Raw genomic sequence first — 24,537 nt, 5'->3', positions numbered from 1 at the left:
AGGTCAATAAACAACACCATGTCTGCATAGAAACAAACTCCAATCGTAAATATCATCAATATTTTAAGACTGTGTTATAGTCTTGGTTGACTTTAAGTGCCTCCTCTGCAATATTACTTATTTATAAGATGCCAATAAAAATAAATAAAGACACTATTGCAACAAAATATTTTTAGAGTCACTTACAAAACAAGCCAACAGCATCTACCCTCCAGCCTCCCTTCTACACTGTGGGTTTAATACTCATAGCTGAGTTCATAGCTCAGAAGTTGTTTTGGAAATACCCCCACTCCAATATTATGGCAAGCCCAACAGCAGCAAACTGCAACAAGAGACTTTTATCTATGCATTTCAGATATTCTACAAAATAGACTCGCCTTTAAAATCCACTAAAACAAACTGCCACACAGTGATTCTGATTATTTAACATGGCATAAGAAAACAAAGAAAATACTTAAAGGACCAACATGTAACTTATTTTCAGTAGTAAATGATAAAATGACCAGGATGTATCATCAGATATTAAGGAAACATGTTGAGTTAAAGCACTGGCAGCTCTTGTCAGCAGGGCTTCAGGCAGTATGTTCCTATTTGTAGTGTGCAGTGTGTCACGGTATCTGTGGTGTTTTGAAATTGGACTGCAATTCCACACATTCGCTCTTATTTCCTACTGAAAGTACCTTTAAAGAGACTGAAGGAGTACCAATCTATTTTAATTGTTTTTCATTACTGAACTGATAGGTGGTTGCTATGGTGTTGCTACAAGTCTGCTAGGGCAGTAGCTCTCGAACGTTTTGCTGGAGGTTCTATTTGCGGATGGTGAAAGCATCTTGAGCACCTGCATTACCGTCTGGTTTGGGAACCGCAAGACCCTACAGCGGATAGTGAGGACAGCTGAGAAGATCATCAGAATCTCTCTACCCTCCATCACCGAGATCCACACCACACGCTGCATCCGCACAGCCACCAGCATTGTGGACGACCCCGCCCATCCCTGACACGGACTCTTCACTCTGATGCCATCCTGCAGAAGATACAGGAGCATCCGAGCCTCCACTACTAGACTCTGCAACAGCTTCATCCACCAGGCAGTCAGACTCCTCAACACACAGAGACAGAGATGAACCCCCTGTCGCTTAATTCTAAAAGAACTATAAACTCTCTACCTCAGTAACTGCTGTTATCATGTATGTTCTATATGTTACAGTATGTTACACATCTCTGCACCTTATCCTCACTAAAACATTTTATTATACCGTATCGGTACTGCACTGTCCTGTCTGTTATATTATTTTGTCTTTTGTATTTATTGTAGTTATAGTTTATATGTATATCCTTCCCTCACAACTAGTGCATTACGCTGATTGGCTCATTTTGTTGAAGAATTAAACTGGTTGTTGTAGTGGTGCACGGTGGTTGTTGTAGTATTCCAGACAGTCAACTACTGCCGCGAAGTTGTTGCTAGCTGGTTGTTATGGTATGCATTAAACAGTTTTAAGAAGTCCACACTAGGATTCATGTCTTTGTTACATTGTGTATGCAGTATTTGGTCCGGTAAGTTTCGGTTTCACACTTCAGTTTAGTGAGCCGACTAAATAACTATACTACATTCTGTTGTCATCAGCTTTGGGGGCGGAGTCTCTCTATATTTCATGTTAAACTGTTTTCAGTGAACTGCTTTTCCAGGTGTAGTTATGAATTCTAGCTTTCTCTCAGAATCTGACTGTAAATGTGCTCCTCCCAGCAGAATGAGTGTAAAAAAATATCCTCAGATTATTTTTATTTCTGTTTCTAAATAAGGGTTAATTTACTGTTATGGTAAATAAATGAATAAACAGTGTAAGCGTTTATGCAAACAAACTCTGGACCATTTCAAACTCATTGCCCCTTTCACACCAGTTTGGACCAAACAAGGTAGTCTGTAAGATTTGTCATATTATGGGTTTGGTCAGGTTTGTCAGACCTGAAAGCATTTAAACAGCTGGCTGACTATAAACAGTAATGTGGAGGGATGATTTAATAGTTACCATTTCAAAATAAAACCATCTACAATGAGCCAACTGTATAACAATCAACAATTTACCAACAAAAAGAACGGTTTTATTCAGTTCTAGAGAAACAGAGATGTGAAAATCGTCTCTGCTTAAAACTGAGAAATGTGGGATAGAGGAGAAGAGTAGAAAAGAGTGAAAGAGCAAGCGAGTCTCTCTAACAAGCACTCTGGAGTATTAGTGATTTTTCCTGAGAGTTGTATCAATTACTTTCTCCTGATATCATTCACTGTATGTTCAGATAAAAAACAAAGATCAAAAACATGAGACTAAAAGCAAGAAAAAAAAAACTAAAAAAACAGACAGATTAGTGACTGAATGGACCCCAGGAAATGGTGTTGCTAGCAGTGATGTCAGTAACGCGTTGCTTAAGTAATCTAACGTGTTACTATTTCCAATCCAGTAATCAGAATAAAGTTACTTATCCAAGTCCAAGTCCACCTCCCTTCCTCATCCCCCCCAACAATAAAAACTATTATATTTGTTAAGTTAATTCAAGAGAAATGGTCTTTTATTTTTATAAAAAGTTCTTTTTTTTTTCAGGAAATAGTTAAACTTTAAATGTCTAGAGATACATCGTTGCAGTTAAAAATGCATTTTCCAATAAAGGGAGTTTTGGCAAAACTGGTTATAATGTTTATGTTAAGGCGGCGCCGTGGCGGGAGGTGATGTGTCTGCAGCTGCTGAAAGTAACAACACACTAATAAACTAATAAAGTAACTTGTAAAGTAACTTAGTTACTTTTAAAATCAAGTAATCCATAAAGTAACTAAGTTACTTTTTAAAGTAGTAATCAGTAATCGGATTACTTTTTCAAAGTAACTATACCATCACTGGTTGCTAGGTGTGGAAGATAGGAAGTCTAACTTTATGGAGCAACGCTCTAAAGAACTTAGAAAGGTGCAGTCCTTTATTAACAGCTGCCTCAGAAGAATCCTCTGCATCCTGATTCCAGACCAGATCACCAACACCAATCTGGAGAAATACCAAGACTAGGCCTGGACAATATTTCGATATCGGTATTTATCGCGATAAGAAATGTTTCAATAACGGTGATATCATTTTTGTGATTTATCGATATGTATTATTTACAGACAGGCGTTTTTTAGCGGCGTCAGTTCACTGCAGCCCTGAACATAGCCGGGCTACGTCAGTGCGTGATGACGCAATTATACAGGCACGTAGCCAGATAGGCTAGGCTAGGCTAGGATAGACCTGGGTCGCCTCCTCTCTGCTCCGCACCTAAAATCTCCCGCGATGAAGCAAAACCGACCCTAACCACGCGGATCTCGGCTTCGCTCCTCTCCGCACCTGAAACCCACCCGCGATGAAGCGAAACCGACCCTAACCGAGCGGATCTCAGCTCCGCTCCGCATCTAAAACCCACCCCCGATGAAGCGAAACCGACCCTAACCGAGCGGATCTCAGCTCCGCACCTAAAACCCGCCCGCGATGAAACGAAACCGACCCTAACCGAGCGGATCTCAGCTCCGCTCCGCACCTAAAACCCACCCGCGATGAAACGAAACCGACCCTAACCGAGCGGATCTCAGCTCCGCTCCGCACCTAAAACCCGCCCGCGATGAAACGAAACCGACCCTAACCGAGCGGATCTCAGCTCCGCTCCGCACCTAAAACCCGCCCGCGATGAAACGAAACCGACCCTAACCGAGCGGATCTCAGCTCCGCTCCGCACCTAAAACCCACCCGCGATGAAACAAAACCGACTCTAACCGAGCGGATCTCAGCTCCGCTCCGCACCTAAAACCCGCCCGCGATGAAACAAAACCGACTCTAACCGAGCGGATCTCAGCTCCGCTCCGCACCTAAAACCCACCCGCGATGAAACAAAACCGACTCTAACCGAGCGGATCTCAGCTCCGCTCCGCATAGGGTTGCAACGGTATGAGATTTTCACGGTATGATAACCGTCTCAGAAAATACCGCGGTATCACGGTTATCACGGTATCACAGTTTGTTACATATATTATTAAACTGACCCTTAAAGAAATTACAACAAAGGTTTTTTGTTCAATTAACTATTTATTGTAGAAACCTGGAACAACTATATAGATAATGTCTCCTTAAAAAAAAATAAACTGTACACCATTAGGCGAAGGAAACCAGGTTTTTCCACTACTCTTAAGGTCATTAAGGGTGTATATAATTATATATATATATATATATATATATATACACACACACACACACACACACACACACACACACACACGTGTCACACATTACATGTCCTCTAAGAAGTAAAGATCCTGTATTTAAAATATTCAGTACAATTATTTAAGTTTAAATTATTTAATATCTGATAAACTGAGCCTGGGTCAGTGTCTGATCAACAACTGTTGTAAACGTCCGTTTTACTGCCAAGTTGGTATATAACCAGATACTGCAGAAAGAGGGGATTTATTTCTGAGTCTGGTTTTAACACATGAAAAACAGGCACGTCAGAATTAAAAAATGAACGCATGTAAATGAATGGCGTCTTTCACATCCAGTCCGGCCAGGACCTTTACACGGACACGTGAATCCATCGTAGCACGCACTTCACGCCTGTACCTGCGTGCCCGAATTTCGGATAACTCAGCGCTTTTGCGGGCGCTTACCGCAGGGGTTGTGCACGACTACATAGAGGTTTTATTTATGTTCAGATTAAAATTATAAACTAAACACATACTTTGCGCTGCACGGCGGGGTGGTGTTCTCGGAGATGGGAGAACAGGTTTGACGGATGTCCACCTTTAGCTGTGACTTTACGGCCACATTGATTACAAATCGGATAACCATCCTCGGGTGCGTTCGGCGGGTCTCTGAAATAGTCCCACACTGCTGATTTTAGTTCAGCCTTTTTTTAGACGGACGGAGATTTGTTTAGTCTGATGCACTTTCTGCCGTTCTCACCGCTGTGCTGAGCAGCTGAAGCGGAGCAGAGTTGCGCATGCGCGGGTGAGTTTCTCCGCTGGCTTGTGTTTTACCGGTAATAAGCAAACACACACGGTATGATAACCGTGCATTTTAATACCATGGTATACCGTGAAACCGGTTACCGCTGCAACCCTAGCTCCGCACCTAAAACCCGCCCGCGATGAAACAAAACCGACTCTAACCGAGCGAATCTCAGCTCCGCTCCGCACCCAAAACCCGCCCGCGATGAAACGAAACCGACCCTAACCAAGCGGATCTCAGCTCCGCACCTAAAACCCGCCCGCGATGAAACGAAACCGACCCTAACCGAGCGGATCTCAGCTCCGCTCCGCACCTAAAACCCGCCCGCGATGAAACGAAACCGACCCTAACCGAGCGGATCTCAGCTCCGCTCCGCACCTAAAACCCGCCCGCGATGAAACAAAACCGACTCTAACCGAGCGGATCTCAGCTCCGCACCTAAAACCCGCACGCGATTAAACGAAACCGACCCTAACCCGCTCGTTTTCATCGCAGGACATTTTAGATTAAGAATGAGCGCATAGTTGAGGGAGGCAGGTCTAATTCAGTGGTTCGGCGTTCAAAGGTTTGATAAACTTCAGGTGTCAGCTTGCTCCAAATTGTTCTGGAGAGTGGAGCCGACCAGCAACAGTAATACATCCGTTCCTCCACCTCAAGCAGATTCACTACACACAACATCTTCCTTATTCTGACTAAAACACTTTTGTAGTTTGTGTTTATGTATCTAAGTTATTTAAAGTTTATATAGGTTTGTTTATTTGACAGGGATATCATGTTCCCTTTATATATGAAGGCTTTTTGTATTCCCTATCCTGGTTGAAGCACTTTTGTTTTGATCTGTTAAATATGTTTACAAAAGAATAAGAAGCTCTGCCTCTGTTGTAATGTAAAGTTATTTATATTGGTAATTTGTATATAGGTTATAGGTTTATGTTTGACAGGGATGTCATGTTTTTATTTTGCTAAATGCAAATAAAAGTGAGCATTGATTTATTCTGATCATTTTTTATTTATAAAGTATTATACAGTTTTTTGTGAGAGGAGGCTTTAAAGAATTAAATTTATAATTTCAGACATTAGTGTACAGATTTCCATTGCAGGGATTCTTAGCAGTTTTTCTGAGGCCTTCAAAGTATTTATATCGATATCGAAATTATATCGTATCGACCGAAATTAAGGAATATATCGTGATATAAATTTTGGCCATATCGTCCAGCACTAACCAAGACCATCCTGAGACAGGTGCAGACGTTATTATCAGCTGCCTCAGAAGAATTCTCTGCAACCACTGGACAAACAAGATTAGCAACACACGTCTGGAAACTTCCCAAGACACCAATATGGAGGAACTGCCAGGATCACCTTCAGAAAGGTGCAGACCTTTATTAACAGCTGCCTCAGAGGAACACCCAACACTGATCAGGAAAGATCAGAAACAAAGATCTGGAAAAATTCCAAGACTTCCATTTGGAATGACTGAGTCTTTTATTAACAGCTGCTCGAGAAGAATTCTACCCATCAGCTTCACAGACAAGATCAGAAACACTGATCTAGAAAAATACCTAGAGAGTTGCAGACCTTTAACAGCTGCTGGAGAAGGATCCTTCACAGTCACTAATGACACAAGATCCGCAATAATAATGTGGAGAAATATCACAACATTGATTTGGAGAACTATCAAGACTTCCTTCTGAAAGGTGCAGACCTTTACTTGCAGCTGCTTGAAAAGAATCCTCAACAACCAGTTGCCCGACAAGATAATTGACAGTGCTCTGAAGAACTGCCAAGAAACCAATATGGAGAACTATCAGGAACACCCTCAGAAAGGATGTGTCCTTTATTGAAGGCTGCTTGAGAAGAGTGCTCAGCATCTGTTGACCAGGCGAGACCAGTAGGAGTGTGACCAGATCTCATGGCACGATATCTCGCGAGATTAAAACGTGAAGATATTTCTTGTCAGGTTTAAACCTGTCTCGCGGGGAAAAAAAACAGTTAAGTGTGGACTTTTTAAGATGGATCTGGCAACCCAGTAGTGATAGCAGCGAGTGTGGTGTCTGAGCAGTGAGAGCAGCTCTCAGCAGAAGAGGAAAATTCAGGAATTTGTATAGAAGATGCTTCTGCTGCTTTTAAGTTGTATGTCTGGCTGCATTTTGGCTCCAGTGGAAACAATAAACGCTAACAGAGTGACCAACAAGACACAAACCATATATAAATACTGTAAGTAAATCCTACACCTGACGGTTTCATAGACAGCTGTACTAATCCCTTAACTCTGTACTGTATTAAAAAACATGATCTGTCTCTGTTTCACTTCAAGCATAGTCTTAATATGACTGGTTATGGTTATACATAGTTAAATTATAAGAGATTTAGGAGAAAAAAATTGCGCTTATTGTTTGCACTATATAAGACCTAGAAAAGTTTTATTTTTATTTTTTATTCTTATTTCTATTTCTTATAGAACCAATGTGTGAGAGAAACCAGTCTGTTAAGTTTGCGTTATATGATTCTGTCAAATAAAACTCAAGTTTTCAAGCCATTTTTGACATTTTTAAATCTCATCTCATTCTCGTGAACCCAATATCGTGTCTCGTCTCGTGATATTAGTGTCTCAACACACCCCTAGTGACCAGCGACACTGAACTGGAGACCAAGACACCAATCTAGAGAATTATCAAGACTACCTCCCAAAAGGTGCAGACCTTTATTTAAAATAATTCTTCCACATACACTCACCAGGAAAGATCAGAAACACCAGTCTGGAGAACTTTCAAAACTGATCTGGAGATCTACAAAGACCACCCTTAGAAAGGTGCAGACCTTTATTAACAGCTACCAGACAGGAATCGTCTGAATCCACTGACTAGGACAGTGATCTGGAGAACTACCAAAAAACCAATATGGAAAACTAACAAGACCACACTCTTCTCAGATCTGCTGACCAGACAAGATAAACAACACTGATTCGTACAAGTACTAAGACACCAATCTGAAACAAGCCATTAAAAAGACAGACTTTACCCAGAACTACATAGAGAGACAGGCACAGGACAGGCAGTTATGGAGAACTTCTGTCTGTGGACTGCTGGGACTTCAGAACTAAGTAAGTAAGTAAGTTTCACAAGTTTGAACAGTCATTTTAAAGTTGGGGGTTAGCAAACGGTCAGTCTTATCTTCCTTTAAACATCATTATTCTCCATCGCTAGAGGGATAATTAGCTTCTCTCTATGTATGAAAGTACAGAATATAGACAAACGCAGCACCATCCAGGTCAAGCACTGTGTGTTCAGCTACTGTACAGCTCTTAATAATAAAGCAGCAGCGAAATTCGTTAAAAGAACCAAACAAAGCCTAAAAACCCCAGTCCACTCAGACACTTTGACAACAAATTTTGATTTAGTTTTAGTCATAGTCTTGGGAAGAAAATAGCATTTAGTTTTTGTCATAATTTAGTAATCTGAAATGTTTTTGGTCCCGCCTTTTTAGGCTTTTCCCACCTCTTCACCTCCGTTAAAGTAGTAGTGATTGGATCTCTTCCTAACTGGTCCCTACCTTTCACAAAACTAAATCAGTTCTGATTGGATTTCGTCCCTGCCAAACATTTTCGTCTCGTTTTTATTCGTTGACGAAAATGTCAGTTAATTTCTTCTCGTTTTTATTTTTTTAATGCTGTTTTTATTTAGTTATCGTCTCGTTTTCGTCTTAAAAAGAAGCTTCGTTGACGAAAACTATGACGAAAAATTATTCGTCAACGAAATTAACACTGTTTGAAAGACTTTGTGATGAACCAAGTTCTTATCAAATGCTGTCTTGCTGAAGCATTTATTCAGCTGAGCACAAATTATTGTCCCTTGATGTCCTTTCTTATTTTTCTCATAATAAAAGAGGAGGATACATTTGTGCCTTTGGGACAAAGATTACTCTCCCTGAACCAGCTCAAGAACAACGGGAGTAAATGAAGTATCCTTCAAACTATTTTAGTTTTTAATGATCAGATAGACATTGAGTGTGTTCACATGCACGTATGTAATCAGATAACAGGAAAACTGGGTTAACATGGGGTAACCAACCCAATATCTTGCAGCAGCAATTTTCAGCCTATGCTTACTGTAAATAGGGACCCACTTAATGAGCAAATAAAGAGTTTTTACTCACTTACAGATTTCTTTTGTTTTTGCATTTTTCATACTTACATTTTCAGATTATATTTGATCGATATTAAAGTTTGTTTGATAATCTAAGTAAAAAAAACACTTCTTAAATAGCAGTCCATATATTTTAGTTTCTAAACTGAAAGCAATTTTATCTGAGTGGATAAAATACTGTGTTTAATGGTAGCAGTGTGCTGAAACAACCATCCCTGCTAAGACTAACTGGGGTGTCGGTCACTTTTCGCAGGAGTTCTTCTTCTGGCCACGTCTTGCGTCTTTACGTACTTACGTCACACGTACAGCCTCTAAAAGAGGATCTGGCTCAGTTTTTCTGAACGCGAGCAGCTGGTGGAGCAATGGAGACTTCAGAAGAGGAAACTCAGAGCTCAGGAGCTCATTCACTCATAGTAAAACCAAAGAAACGAAGGAGTGAAGTTTCTGACTGAGCGCTCTATCTGTCTCTCTCTCTGACTGAACATAACCTGGAATCAGATTTATTCGCTCTGAAAGGATTGAAATGATTCTTCCTTATGCTCGGTGCAATTTCCTATTCGCACCAGAGAGGGCTCTAAATCCTAAAACTTACAGACATCAGCTTTAAATGATGATTTCAAGGGAAAAAAATATTCCTTTGTGAAAACATTCAAAAACAGCCACTCCTGTGAAGGTTCACCAGTGTTTTATGTTTTCTTCATTTGATAATAATAGCTCTCACTGTGGTTCGCTGATGAGAAAACATCTGTCATTGAGTCACTGAGATCTGTCAGTCTGGAAAAGGTTACAAAGTCATTTCAAGGCTTTGGGACTTCAGCGAACCACAGTGAGAGCTATTATTATCAAATGGAGAAAACATAAAACACTGGTGAACCTTCACAGGAGTGGCCGGCCGAACAAAATTATTCCAAAAGGGCACGGATTCAGAAACTAGAAAAGCGCACCCAGAAACTAGATTTGAATTAACAACTTATATTCTGTGCAAATAAATAAAATATACATATATTTTTCGTAAATAGACAATATTCCAGCTCTAGCACTTTAACAAAATCACCTAAAAAACTCATGAAAGAATCCTGGTTTTGGAGTCATGAACTGGATTATTTTTACAATATAAAGATGAAGTGCTAACTCTGAGTTCACTCTGCTTCTCCGGCCTGACGAACAGTGAGGGTAAAATACTTTTCATGCCACTTCTCTCAAGCTTTACAAGAAAAGGAGAAAGTGGCGTCCTTTAAGGTATTTTAATATACATGGAAGTAAACAAAAAGGGCAATATAGACTGGGAAAATGTATTGAAGCCATTCAGGCCACCATTCATTTCCTATGAGATGGGTGCAAGCAAACAGAGCAACAAACACAGATGAGATTTTCTCAACTACAAGCAAATTAATTATATGTGAAGCGACATTCTACACAATTCTTCTGACCAATCACAGACATGGGGGCCCGATGTCGGCAGCTTCATATATCCAGCAGCATGGGTCTGTACACAACACAGAGGATTATAACTGCTGTTTCAGCCTTTTCTGTTAATGATACAGTTTTAATCAAATATATGGCCAGTTTGGAGAATAAGTAGCATGTTGGTATGCTAACTGTGCTAAACGATACATGCTTACTCATGACACATCCACAAGAGACTGGAGTGACACAGGCGAGTCAATAGCGTAATTATCACGACAGGCCTCATGATCCACCACCATTCCAAACACTGTTCCACTGCTCCAGAGCTCAATGCTGGGGGGCTTTACACCCATCTTGCTCAATACAGGGAGTAATCACACTGTGTGTATGCATTTGCACATCTGTGTCAGCGATAAAAGTAGGCGTGTACACAAACTTTCTGAAATATAGCGTATATTCATCCTACTTTTATGGCATTTTATGGTGAGAAATGGGTCACAGGAAGAACAAACTGCATTAGAAACAAGTACAGTCATGCATCAAGCTGAATAGGTGCTGCATCCTGGGTGAGCGATGTCTCCGAAGCTTGTGTGTAATGTATGTGTTACCTGAAGGTTGTGCCTTTCCAGTCTCATCTCCAGAATATTGTTTTGCTCTTCCAGCCTCTGGCGCTCCGTCTCCAGCTCCTCTATCTTCTGCCTGTCGACACACACACAATCACGCCATTAAACTTTAACACAACCCATCCCAACAGGGGATTCATCTCCTCCGAGGCCTCCTTACAGAGCTCCCGCTGGGCAGGAGCTCGCCTGGATAAAATTATGTGGATAATGGAGAATGTCTTTCTGTTTAACAAAGAAAAACATACTGCAGTTTCTGACTGTTTAGGGAATTCACAAACACTTGTAGGAAGTGTGTTCTGGAACTTTTTCCCAGCCTGGAATGTTTAAGATCAACAGAAACACTTAAAGGTCTCCTTCAGCTAAAATGCACTTTTTTTTTCTTTGTGAAATAATAGAGGTCTCCATATTTGTGAATATATATATATACACACACATACACATATATATATAAATAGTTGTATATACATGCTGCATGAAACTGTTCAACCTCCATTGTCTACAGTAGCTAGTAAAAGAAAATATTTAGAAAAACGAGTCGGTCCGTAGACTTGTGAATTCATGGCCTTGCTAACAGCACTAGGGACACCAAGTTAATTCCTGTTTATTTGTGAAAATAGCTTTGCCCAGTAACATAGAGATAAGAAACAAACAGTTAAAATTAGTGAAGTACAATTGAGGTAGGTGTACGTTTAAAACAGTTGTGTTTACACTAGTTAAAAGTGAAAATCCACCCCCGGGTGGCTCTGCTGTGGCTCAGCCAACAAAATCCCTGTTGTCTAAGATGGCATCCCATAAATGCTCAACTGGCTAATGTACATACATAACTATACTAGGTACAACATTTACAATACATACAATACAATACAATACACACACACCTATATAAATACATATACAGTGGTGTGAAAAAGTGTTTGCCCACTTCCTGATTTTCTGCATGTTTGTCACATTTAAATGTTTCAGAACATCAAACCAATTTAAATATTAGTCAAAGAGAACACAGGTAAACACAAAATGCTGTTTTAAATGAAGGTGTTTATTATTAAGGGAAAAAAAACATGGCCCTGTGTGAAAAAGTGATTGCCCTTTGAAGAAAAACAAAATGAAGACTTTGGAGTGTGAATCTGATTGAGATGCTGTGGCGTGATCTTAAAAAGGCCGTTCATGCTGGAAAATCCTCCAGTGTGTCTGAATTACAACAATTCTGCAAAGATGAGTGGAGACAGAATTCCTCCACAACGCTGTAAAAGACTCATTGTCTCAGGTTATCACAAATGCTTGGCTGCAGTTGTGGCTGATAAGGGCGGCCCAACCAGCTATTAGGTTTAGGGAGCAATCACTTTTTCACACAGGGTCATGTAGGTTTGGATTTTTTTCCCTTTATAATAAACACCTTCATTTAAAAATAGCATTTTGTGTTTACCTGTGTTCTCTTTGACTAATATTTAAATTGGTTTGATGTTCTGAAACATTTAAGTGTGACAAACGTAAAAAATCAGAAAATCAGGAAGGGGGCAAACACTTTCACACCACTGTGTGTGTGTGTATATATATATATATATATATAAATAAACATGCTGGTCCAGAACAATTGATGCATTAATCCAAAGCAGTGGTTGCAAACATTTTTGACAAAGAAAGATTTTTATCATCATGCACTCTGATCATGAAAAGCTCAGTCCTGAGATTTTATTCAAGCATTTAAAAAAAATGCATTTGAAAATAAACCCTCTGTTAAAATGACGGGCTGGCAAAGATACAATCCATGCCTTACAGAATAAATAGGCCATCTTTTCATTCCCTCGGCATGTAGATCTAATCTTCACATCTTAGCAAAACAAAGACTTTAACTGTATGGTTGCTTTTAAAGCCACTGACAGCTAAAGAACGCTCTCACTGTCTAAAGCGTGATGCCCTGTAATAAGAGATATTTAACGGGGATAAAGGACTCGTGCTTTACACACCACAAAAAACAGATATTCAGATTAACACATCAAAAATATCAATGTAATCTATGTAAAACTGATGTTAGATTACAAATTTGAATGCTGTTTAAAAAGTATTGAATATGGATCCATTTTTTTATTCCTCGGCTCTAAATCACGATTTAAATTGGTTTCAGAAGAGTTCTAAATACCTGAATGATGCAGTAGATACTTTAGTAATTTAGTAATCTTTAGTAATTTCAGTAAAAAAAAATCTGTAGTACATGAAGATTATTAGCAGACACTAAAATCATTGTAGTAGTTACTGAATCATGTATAGCATTCACTTAATCTATAGCAGACACTGAATATTGTGCAGTAGTTTCTGAATAATTTGTAGTAGATAACGAATCATCTATGGTAGATTCTAAATAATTTACAGCAGGTACTGAATCATTTATAGCAGACTCTGCTTAATCATATTTATTCCTAATCATGTAAAAGTCAAACGAAAGGTCAAGCACACTTGGCTTTGGCTCTAAAAATAAGCAAAGAAAAGGTGACACCACACAGATTTCCAGCACATACTGCCTAGTTTTAGTAATAAAATAACTGTCTTTAGAGCTCTACTGACAAGAGATGACAATTTCAATAAAATCTGATGACACATCCTGATTTTAGCATTTACTACTAAAAATATAATCATTATTGATCCTATAAGAAAGACGTCTCTGGGGCTGTGAGTGGTCCAGCAGGCTAAGGCAGTATGAATCCTGTTCATGTAGCTTGCCATTGGCTACCAGAGCCCTGAGAGAGCACAATTTGGCCTTGATCTTTCTGGGTGGGTAGATGGCGCTCTTTCCCCACATCACTCCAAAAGGGTGATTGATGTTGTTCAGCCCAAGGCGTCTGTGAGCTGATGTTTCAGAACTGAGTCTTTGCACTTTCCTCAGAGCGCGCTGATTACTCTGCAATGCTGCATCATCACTAAACTCGATCGAATGTCAGAGTTCAAGCTGATATCAATCCAGCTGACCTTGTTCCAGTTAAACATTTAGATAATCGAACATTTATAGTTTTAGGTTGGACAGTACTGTGTGTACTGTGTGTATTTAATGAGACACAATAGATGGTGTATTAATCTGTATAATACTCCTGCTTTTACCTACTGTTAATACTCCTGTTATACAGTTTCATTTATTATTTTACAATATTCCATAAACAGAGTATGTACATACACTATTGTTTAGAACACCCCCATTTTTTCCCTTTATTTTTGACATTTAAGCTCTTTATGGCCACTCAATAACTGAAAAGGTACAAAATCCAGAGTAAAAAAAATACAGTAAACTGACACTTTCATCATAATAACTAGCATAATAACTGGCAACACCTTTAGCTCAGCCCAACACTGGACTAAGTCTCAGTTTCAGCAGTGAAGAGAAAAATTAGAGATCTGACAGCTGAAGTCATTGATCAGATGAGAAAATATATACTTCTGGTATAATGTGGTCAAAATTATAAATATAAAAAAAAGTATATAATTATATAATACAATTTCCGACATCCGAGTTTAAATCGAACACAGCAAAAGAACTGCGACTGGAATAAAATCAACTTGCTGTAAATAATGCTTTATATGACAAATATTTTATGTAGGGTTCTCCTCCTGTTCTGAGTCAAAGATCACCTTTTCAGCACTGGATAATTATGATTTTTTTTTTGGTTTCCGAAGAGTAAAAAACTTAAGATTTCACTGTGTAAACGTGAAACAGCAGAGAAATCAGAAATAAGAAGACAAATACATTTTCTAAGCACTTCGGACGGCTCTCTATAGTTTACTTATTTGACTTATTTTCCTTCTGAAACAGATGTTAACGCTGTTGACTTCATTTATTCCTTACTAATGACTTTAGTTAAATAAAGTATGCAATTTCGTTAGGATTTTCTTCCCTTTTTCTTCTTCTTTAACTTTTTGTACAGAAGGACAAACTCTCAATCATGTGGGACGTGACGGCAGGCAATGTGGGGATTCCCCAATTAACCGCCAGCTCCTCAGGGGCAGAAGTTCAGGAGGGATTAAAGGACGATTTACAGAATGTGACGACTTGCATGATCAAAGGAAGAGAGGAGAGGGAGAGAAGAACAGGCAGAAAACACAAAAGACACACATGCTAACGTGGAATAATCTGCTTTCCACAGCAGCCAGGCCGTGCCACCAGTCACAGTAACTTTACACTAAAGGGCTTGTTTCTTATACTTTTTCCACATTTCATTTATTTTCACATCCCCCTGAGGTCCACTTCTAATGTCTATATGCTTTTATAATAACTTTTAGCATTCAGTTTTACATGACCAAACCTGAGGCACTCATTTCTGCCATTCAGGCAAATATATATTCCAAAAAATATGAATAGGTAAATATTTAAAAATCATCATCAAACAAAGATACCTGCACACAGGAATGCACTTTAATGGGTAATCTTGCCAGACTGTATTGAGACTGCCTTGCTAGACTGGCAATTGGTCATCTTTAGTAATAAATCTTGCTTTTGTTTTTTGTGGAAAATAACCAACGCATCTGTGTGTAAAAGCACTGTGATCACCGCCAGGATCAACTGTTGTGTTAATGCAGTTAATCACATCCAGATAGTGCTGGGAGGTATGACCAAAAATCTATATCACTGTATTTGTTAAGATTCTGACTGTTTCACATTATATCACAGTATTTTTATTATTATATTTTCTGTACGACTGTGCTTTTATATATAGCAACTGCTCACCTCATATCACTACTAGTTTTATGTTGTTTTATCACTCTCTGAACAAATGATTCTGTACTCAGGACCGTTTCTGGGCTTGTCTGTGGGATAAAGTGCTTTCCTCAGGCAGGATGAAGCGAGGGTTGAGTGTTTAGGCTCCATAAAGCTGAGCTACAGTCAACTCCAGAGTGTTAGCTTGTTATGCTAACTGGCTAGCATTAGCTACAGAGCTGTGCCAGTGTGCTTCTTTGGCGACACTGTTCTAAACAGCGCTCTGCAGTGCCTTTAGTGGTGTGGCAGCATGTGAAAAATGCACACCAGTTCTAATTTTCCTTGCGGTATACTGCATGATCCAGTACAGTGCCCAGCACTAACGCCAAATCACCTCTAGTCTTCACCACAGACACTCTGACTGGCCAATGTTGCGTAAAATGAGGTCCTGAATATAGGGCCCGTTTCAGTATCCAAAAGGACAATGCTTATCCACATTCTGCTGTGGTTCAGCAGCTTGCCTTGAAGACATACATGGGCATCACCAGACCCAACTCCGATTGTAAATGTGTGGAATTTGTATTTTTTGTTTGGGCATTGCTGTAACTGTAATTCTGTGACAGTATATAATAAAAGGTAATGAAGGAGAATGATCAAAAAGAGATATTGATGACCTGGAAGAGCAGGTCAATACCTCAGCTCGGTTTTCTTGCACGCTTTGTGATATTTCACCAAACTATTATTTCTGAGGAAACAGGGGGTGAGTGTCTTTTTTGGTCTTGTTATATGGAAACATGGATTTTTAAGGTTTACTTCATTTGTATTTTTAGTTTTATGAATCAGTTTATTGTCACTGTTCTGTGTTTGACCTGGCAGATGGTCTAAGGAAAGATCCCCTTCTCCTTTTCTGTTGCCACCTGACTCCAGATTTTTAAACAACGAAAAACTTATGTGAATATCTTATAACACTGATCTCTCAAACAAGAGTAAATGGGCTTTATTAATAAGTTTTCCCACTCTTCATCAAATCTGTGGAACCTCTTAACTGAATTTATTAGCCAAACGATCAAAAGCGTCTGGGTCCTTCTAATCTACCCACAGAATGCAGTTTCAGCCCATATCTAATAACAGACTGATCATTGGATCAAGTGGAGCAGATCAGGGTTTTACTAAACACTGAAATACTTAATCTCCAGAAACACTGCTTTAGCCCTATTGATTCTGGAGGCCATTTCAGGGAACTCTGTGTGTGGGGGTGTGTGTGTGTGTGTGTGTAACCACAGGCATAGAAAAAGAAAGATAAAAAAAAGAGAACTATTTTCTATTTAAACTCAAGTAAATATGTACTGGTTTCTTACCTTAGGGAGTTCAGCTCCTCGTCTGTTGCTTTAGAACTGTTTTCAGACACTGATGACAGCTGTTCCTTCACAGCTTCAAGTTCCAGTGTAACCTGACCAATCAGAGTGAACACAAAACACATTTCAGTTTCAGAAACTATACAAAAAAATGCATGTAATTGTAATTTGCAAAAGTGCGGTCATTACCGTTTTTTACGGACTATAAGGCGCACTATCAATGAACATCTATTTTCTGGTCTATTTTCATATATTAGGTGCACCAGACAATAAGGCACATTTTAAGCGACAATAGTAAGGAACAAGGGTGTCGCCATGTTTCCCTTTTTTGAAGAAACAGCGCTAGTCGCAGTTACTAGGCTGTTGCCACTGTGTTCTTAAGTGGTTACTGTGGCATCACAGGTGGCCAATATATGGTTCAGGTGTTTAAAATTTTGTAAGGTTTTGTTGCTTTAAGGTTGCTATGGTCTCTCACCAGTATGGGATGATTTGAGATTTAAATTGTGTTTTTTGGATAATTTAGTAATTGTACAGGGTGAAGTAATCATGCAATTCCCAAATAGTTAGTAGGTACGTTTCTGGTGCTGCCTGGAAAATGTTAGTGTTCCTAGGTAGACGTTCCAAGTGAATCCATGGCGATTTCTATTAAGATAGTCCTTTATTAATCCCACAGTGGGGAAATTTTAAATTTGCAATATGCTCTTACAAATGGTTGCTATGTTATCATTAAGTGGTTACTATGGTATTCCTGATGTTTGCTAAGGTCTTTAAGTGTTTGCAATAGAGAGATTAGCAAAATATCAATGCTAAACCTTCTGATCAAGCTCCTGAGCTGATTGGTGGTCCTTTAAAAGGCACTAAAACCCGGGCACTCAAATATGTTTTCTAAAGGTCAGCTTACAAAAAAAACAATTCCACTGAGGCAGTGTTTCATAGCGGACAAATATCACACAACCCACAAAGTACTAAATGTAACTGATTACCAAAATATAGTACTGTATTTTTTGGACTATAAGGGGGATATAAATTCTTTAATTTTACCAAAAATCTGCAGTTTACCTGAAGTATAAAGCTAAGGCTAAGTGCAGCAGCATTAGCATTAGCTGCTAACTGCAGCGCTAGCTCTTTCATTGTTCAGAGGTAAGTATATTTGGACTGTAGTCTGCACACTTACCGTGTTAAAACTACAGGCTACATAGGGTGAACCGCTAGCTGATATCGCCCTGGCTTACCACAACACTCAGGGTTACTCAGTCTATTGCTATCGAGCAGCCTTTATTAGTGCTACCCACTTCTGGCTAGCGCTGCTAACCGAGCTACACTTTACTCAAATAAACAGTTGTCAGGAGAGAAATCTGTACAGATTTAGCAGCACAGCTATACACACACACAGCTCTGTGCTGGCTATACACACACACAGCTCTGTGCTAGCTGTACACACACCCAGCTCTGTGCTAGCTGTACACACACCCAGCTCTGTGCTAGCTGTACACACACCCAGCTCTGTGCTAGCTGTACACACACCCAGCTCTGTGCTAGCTGTACACACACCCAGCTCTATACTAGCTGTACACACACCCAGCTCTGTGCTAGCTGTACACACACCCAGCTCTGTGCTAGCTGTACACACACCCAGCTCTGTGCTAGCTGTACACACACCCAGCTCTGTGCTAGCTGTACACACACCCAGCTCTGTGCTAGCTGTACACACACCCAGCTCTGTGCTAGCTGTACACACACCCAGCTCTGTGCTAGCTGTACACACACCCAGCTCTATGCTAGCTGTACACACACACACCCAGCTCTGTGCTAGCTGTACACACACACAGCTCTATGCTAGCTGTACACACACACACACACAGCTCTGTGCTAGCTGTACACACACACACAGCTCTGTGCTGGCTGCACACTAAAATCCAGCGCTGTGCTAGCTATACACACACACAGATCTGTGCTAGCTATACACAAACGGATATGTGCTAGCTAAACACACACACACACACACACACACACAGATCTGTGCTAGCTACACACACACAGATCTGTGCTAGCTATACACACACAAAGCTCTGTGCTACCTATACACACACACACACACACAGATCTGTGCTAGCTACACACAAACACAGATCTGTGCTAGCTGTACACACACAATCTGTGCTAGCTACACACACACAGATCTGTGCTAGCTACACACACCATCCATTGATTCTACTTTAAGATGCACCACTTTATTTACAGCCAGTTTAGATTGAGTGATTGGTTTGAGTTGGCCGTACCAAGGAGCTGTACCAAGTTTGCCTGGGAGCTATTAGGCATTAATGTTGCTTTTGGCCCCAGCCAAGGTATCGGTGACTGACAGATCGAAATTGGCCCCAAAAACACTGAGCGGCGCATCACTAATCGCTAGGATGTCACCTTTTGGTGTTTATGGTGCACCAGGCTGTTAAAGTGTTGCTGTGTAATTATTCTGTTATTCAAGAAGATTCTAATCCAAGGTGGCAGCTAGTATATCAATATGGTGATGCTAGGTGATTGCTCTGGTATATCTAGGTGGTTACCAGGGGTTTTCAAAGTGGATGCAAGTGTCTTTCTAGTGTACTAGCATCAATATGACAATTCATATGAGGGAAGAAACTGAAGCAAAGCAGATGATACATAAAAAGCATAACAATTGGTTTAGTGCTGACATCGAAGACACTGTGTTTATCTACACATCAGATGCTTCCAGAACGTTAGTGCAGACAAGTTACAGTCTGACCGCAAGCAAAACTGGCACAAAAGAGAAGGAAAAAAATACCAGAATTATGACAGCTTGCTGCGAAGATAAAATGATCCACAGAAGAAAACAAGCGGGCTCTCTCCGAGAAATAGGACAAACCCAAGCAACAATCTGGGCTGCAATTCCCAAAAGCACTATAATACAACACTGGCCGAGCAAGTGCCACTTTGAATGTTCCCTCTAATACTTAACTCTGACACTTTCAGGAAACCAGGCCTCATAAAGGTGCAGCTCGGTCTTATGAACTGTAGGCTGGAGGGGTACGAGGACGCTCCCAGTTTCACAGCTTTTGGAGATTGGATTTTGGTGTTCAATCTCCAGCTTTGTTTGAAGGTGTGTATCCACTCTGCTAAAATAAAAACTCCCACCTACTAGTAGAGAAGAGCCTAATCTACCCTATTAAAATTTAGGTTCAAATTAACTGTGGCTCAAAATATTTTTAAAGCTGTATTATGCACAAGAACCTCATACAAACTGAAGAAAAGAAGTTGAAAATGTTCATGGTATAAAGGCTGGAGGTGAAACATGCAGCACGACACTGACCCAAAACAGCAAATCCACCAAGAAATGGCTCAAAAGAAAGAAATGGGAGAGATCTATAACGGCCAAATCAATCTTAATCTTATTGAGATGCTGTTTGCTGATTCTCTAAACTGCTTGACTGTACAGCGAGAAACCCCTTAAACAGCTGAAAGAATTCTGCATGGAGGAGTAGGAAAAATGTACTCACTGTCAATGTCAGAAACTATAATATGGGAATAGAAAACATCTAACTGATATTTTTGTCAGCCAAAATGACAAAAAAACCCTCTTAGGGCATATGGTGTCTTACCTTCCCCCCACCTCAAAATATGTCCTTTTTTGTTCATTACATTTTACAGGTTTTACATGTTCAAAAGTAATGTTTTCAGTTTTATTTGTTTACATATATAAAGCTTGGTCTCTCAATACCATTTATAAAAAAAGCTAAATTGTTCCTATATTTGAAAATGTTAAAGGTTTTTTGGGGGTGCTCCCATTTTTTTACATGACTATATGTGACATCTATATCACATCACATGGTAGGTGCTGTGGTACTCGTGTGGTGCTAGGCAGTTACTGTGCTATTTCAATTACTAAGTTGTTTCTATGTTTGCTAATCACAAAACACCCAAAACAATAGGAGAGCTGTGTGGCTAGTTTACTAGCCTGCTGACTTCTATCCACTGCCTTTTAAAAAAAAAAGAGGAGCTGCAGCTGTGGTTGAAGGATCTAAATTTATTACATCTAATCAAGCATTCATATGTCTGCACTTTTTTTGGAGGGAAACTGGTATCTGAAGCGCTGGTGAAGCAGATGGGTCGATGCTGTGTCTTTGGGACTAGAAGTTAGCTTTAGAGCTAATCTACGACTGCAGGAGCACGGGGTTGTGTAGAAGGTCAACCTCACAGCACAACTGCTTTACCGAGCACTCTGTTAAACGTGTTAAATTTAGCCGTCAAATACAGACACAGCTCATCTTCTGTGGAAGTGTCGGATAGAAGTTAAACTGAACTGCTCCAGACCCCAATATTTTGTGTTGCCTTTAAAACACTGTTTTCTAAGTAAAATTCTCCTACTAATTAATCTTTTAATTAGTGTGACACTTTATAACTAACTGAGCATACTGTACTGAGCACACTTATTCTGTAAGCCTATCATCGCTATACACTATCACTATAAACACACAATTAATATAAATGGTCTGTTGCTTCAATGGAAAATCTAAAATAAAGTAAACAAACATGGCTGCCTCTTAGTCATCACAGAGAATAAGATGGTTAGGGATCCTGTGCTATTATGTGGTTGATTTGATATCCCAGGTGTGGTTCCTTTGCTTTTATGGTGTTGCTATGTAGTTATGCAGGCATGGCCTACTGGTTGCTATGGTATCCCTGTTGTGCTATGGTATCCCAGTTCAGTACTTTTTCTATACTATTTCTCTTTATGGTAAATCATCTATTTGCTGCAGGGTTCCTATGTGATTGCTAAATGCTTAGTATGTGGTAGCTAAGATATTCTAGATTATTGCTATGGTGTTCCTAGATAACTAATTTGGTATCCTTGCCAAACTGTTACAAGTGGCACCTATGCTGCTGCTGTAATGTGTTGGAGTTGCTGCTGTCCATTTTGACTTGAAATGATATATTAGTTCTACATTACACTTAATTATGGATAAATCAGCTATTCTCATAATTAAAAATACACAAAAGATATACATAAGAAATTTCTATTCTAATCCTGAGTACTAGAGAAAATGTAAAATAGGCCAAAATGTGCGTGTAATGAGTGTGTGAACACATGAACACATCACAGAGTGAGAAAAATAGCAAGAGCTAAGCGCTTCTTGGTTAGAGAACGTTACTCACTGCCTGAGCCTGCAGTTTGAATGTTCCAGCTTCCTCCTGGGCTTTAAAAAGCTGAGCCTACAAGAACAACAGAGAGAGAAGAGTGAGTGAGATATAGAACAAGAGAGAGAGAGAGAGAAAGAGAAAGAGAGAGAGAGAGAGAGAGAGAGAGAAAAGAGCAGTCTAACATACACTATTTATAGTGAACTCAATTAGTGGGCTGATGGGTGTATTATGGGAATTGAAGTCTTTACCTCCATCTCAGTGTTGTGAGTCTGGATTTTCTGCAGCATCTCCTCAGCTTCTTTAACTCTGCGAGTGAGCTGGGGCGAGTACTCGCTGGCAGCCAACTCACTATCATACGACTCCAGTATGGCCCTCATACCGTCCCGCTCCTGAAAAGACCCCACACACAATCACAAAGGTTAGAGAACCCAGGTCTAACGGGGGCTCCGAAGCAAAACAACAATGATAACTGGCAGATAATAGTGATATACAGCTGCATCTCGAAAAATACTAAAAAGTAATTTTTTTTTTCTCAGTACCGTATTTTTCGGACTATAAGGTGCACCGTATTATAAGACGCACTATCAAAGAACGCCTATTTTCTGCTATTTTTCCATACATAGGGCGCATCGCATTATAAGACGCGTTAAGTGACACTAGAAAGGGTGCCTATATCAAAGTGAACAGGGGTGGCGCCATGTTTCCCTTCCCCCACCGGGGGTGGTCGCTTGCCGGTGGAGCGTCTCAGTATACAAATCTAGCTCTTTCAAAGTCAAACGAGTGCTGGATATTAATCTACACAGATTCCTCTCCTGAAAACTGTTTATTTGGGTGAGTAACGTGCTTCAGTTTATTTACAGTAAGCTTAGATTTCCAGATGTCCACTAAGGCTTGCTGCACCAGCGTTAGCATAGCTATCCGCAAGCACGCTAGCTAGTCACCTAAACTAGTAAAGTTAACCCAAACTTAAACGACAGCGTTACACTGAGTAATCCTGCGTGTTCTGGTAAGACAGTGAGATATTAGCTAGCGATTCGTCCCCCGTAGCTTGTTTTAACACGGTAAACAAGCAGATTACAGGCTGATAAAACTCACCTCTGAGAGAGTTAGCGCTTAGCATCTAGCTAATGCTAGCCAGGCAAAGCAGCACAGACTTACAGGCCGATAACTCACCTCTGAACGGTGAACGCTTAGCGATTAGCATCTAACTCTAATAATACTGCTCCAGCAGTATTAAAAGTGCTAAATTTAGAAAATACTGATCTCTGAACAGTGAAAAAGCTAGCTAGCTAAGCGGTTAGCATCTAGCTAATGCTATTGCTGCTCCAGCCTCGGAGCGGCACGGCTCTGCACGGAGTGTGTGTTTACTGCTCCTTACACCTGACGGGTAAAATTTAGATAATACTGATCTCTGAACAGTGAATAAGCTAGCTAATGCTATTTGCTGCTCCAGCCTCGGAGCTGCACGGCTCTGGACTCTGTATAGCACTGAAACTCTGTATAACGCTGCACGGAGTGTGTGTTTACTGCTCCTTACAATCTGACGAGTTAAATTTAGATAATACTGATCTCAGTGAATAAGCTAGCTAGCTTAGCGGTTAGCATCTAGCTAATGCTATTGCTGCTCAGCCTCGGAGCTGCACGGCTCTGGACTCTGTATAGCACTGAAACTCTCTATAACGCTGCACGGAGTGTGTGTTTACTGCTCCTTACAACCTGACGAGTAAAATCCATACAAAAGGCGCACCGTATTATAAGACGCACTGTCAATTTTTGTGAAAATTAAAAGTTTTTAAGTGCGCCTTATAGTCCGAAAAATACGGTAATTTAGATTAAAAAGTGAAACTTACTTTTTCTAACAATTAATTTCACACAGTGATCCACTTCAAGCATTTATTATATATATATATATATATATATATATATATATATATATATTTTTTTTTATATAAATTGATGATTATGGCTTATAGCTTATTAAAACCCAAAAGTCAGTCTCTCAGGGAATTTCAACAAGACCGAACTGGTATGTTTAGCACTGTTACAGGGCTGGTAGTGGAAAAAACTTGCCTGGGAGAAGGGCTGGGGTGGGGTTGCTATGTATGCGAGACACTGTTAACACATAACTTGTTAACCCTGGGCCCAGATATATAAACAGCCCGT

The 24,537-nt window shown here is 39.9% G+C and overlaps 1 protein-coding gene across 2 annotated transcripts in view; it reads right to left on the bottom strand.

Moving 5' to 3' along the window:
* The window catches only part of mad1l1 (mitotic arrest deficient 1 like 1), a 120,089-nt gene that overhangs the window by 27,603 nt on the left and 67,949 nt on the right, over positions 1-24,537 (bottom strand). Inside the window, exons 12-15 of one of the 2 annotated variants that reach the window (XM_022668627.2) lie at positions 22,623-22,763; positions 22,390-22,446; positions 17,224-17,315; positions 11,173-11,263 (exon numbers count right to left, since the gene is read on the bottom strand). In XM_022668627.2, coding sequence (XP_022524348.2) covers positions 11,173-11,263; positions 17,224-17,315; positions 22,390-22,446; positions 22,623-22,763 — 381 coding nt within the window. Of the gene's footprint in view, positions 1-11,172; positions 11,264-17,223; positions 17,316-18,394; positions 18,414-22,389; positions 22,447-22,622; positions 22,764-24,537 lie in introns of those variants that run through there. The other variant, XM_049469786.1, reaches the window with a different exon arrangement.

This window comes from Astyanax mexicanus, chromosome 21 (assembly GCF_023375975.1).
Source record: "Astyanax mexicanus isolate ESR-SI-001 chromosome 21, AstMex3_surface, whole genome shotgun sequence".
Lineage (NCBI taxonomy): Eukaryota > Metazoa > Chordata > Actinopteri > Characiformes > Acestrorhamphidae > Astyanax > Astyanax mexicanus.
The sequence above is the reverse complement of the archived record's forward strand: the minus strand, read 5'-3'. Positions and strand labels throughout refer to the sequence as shown.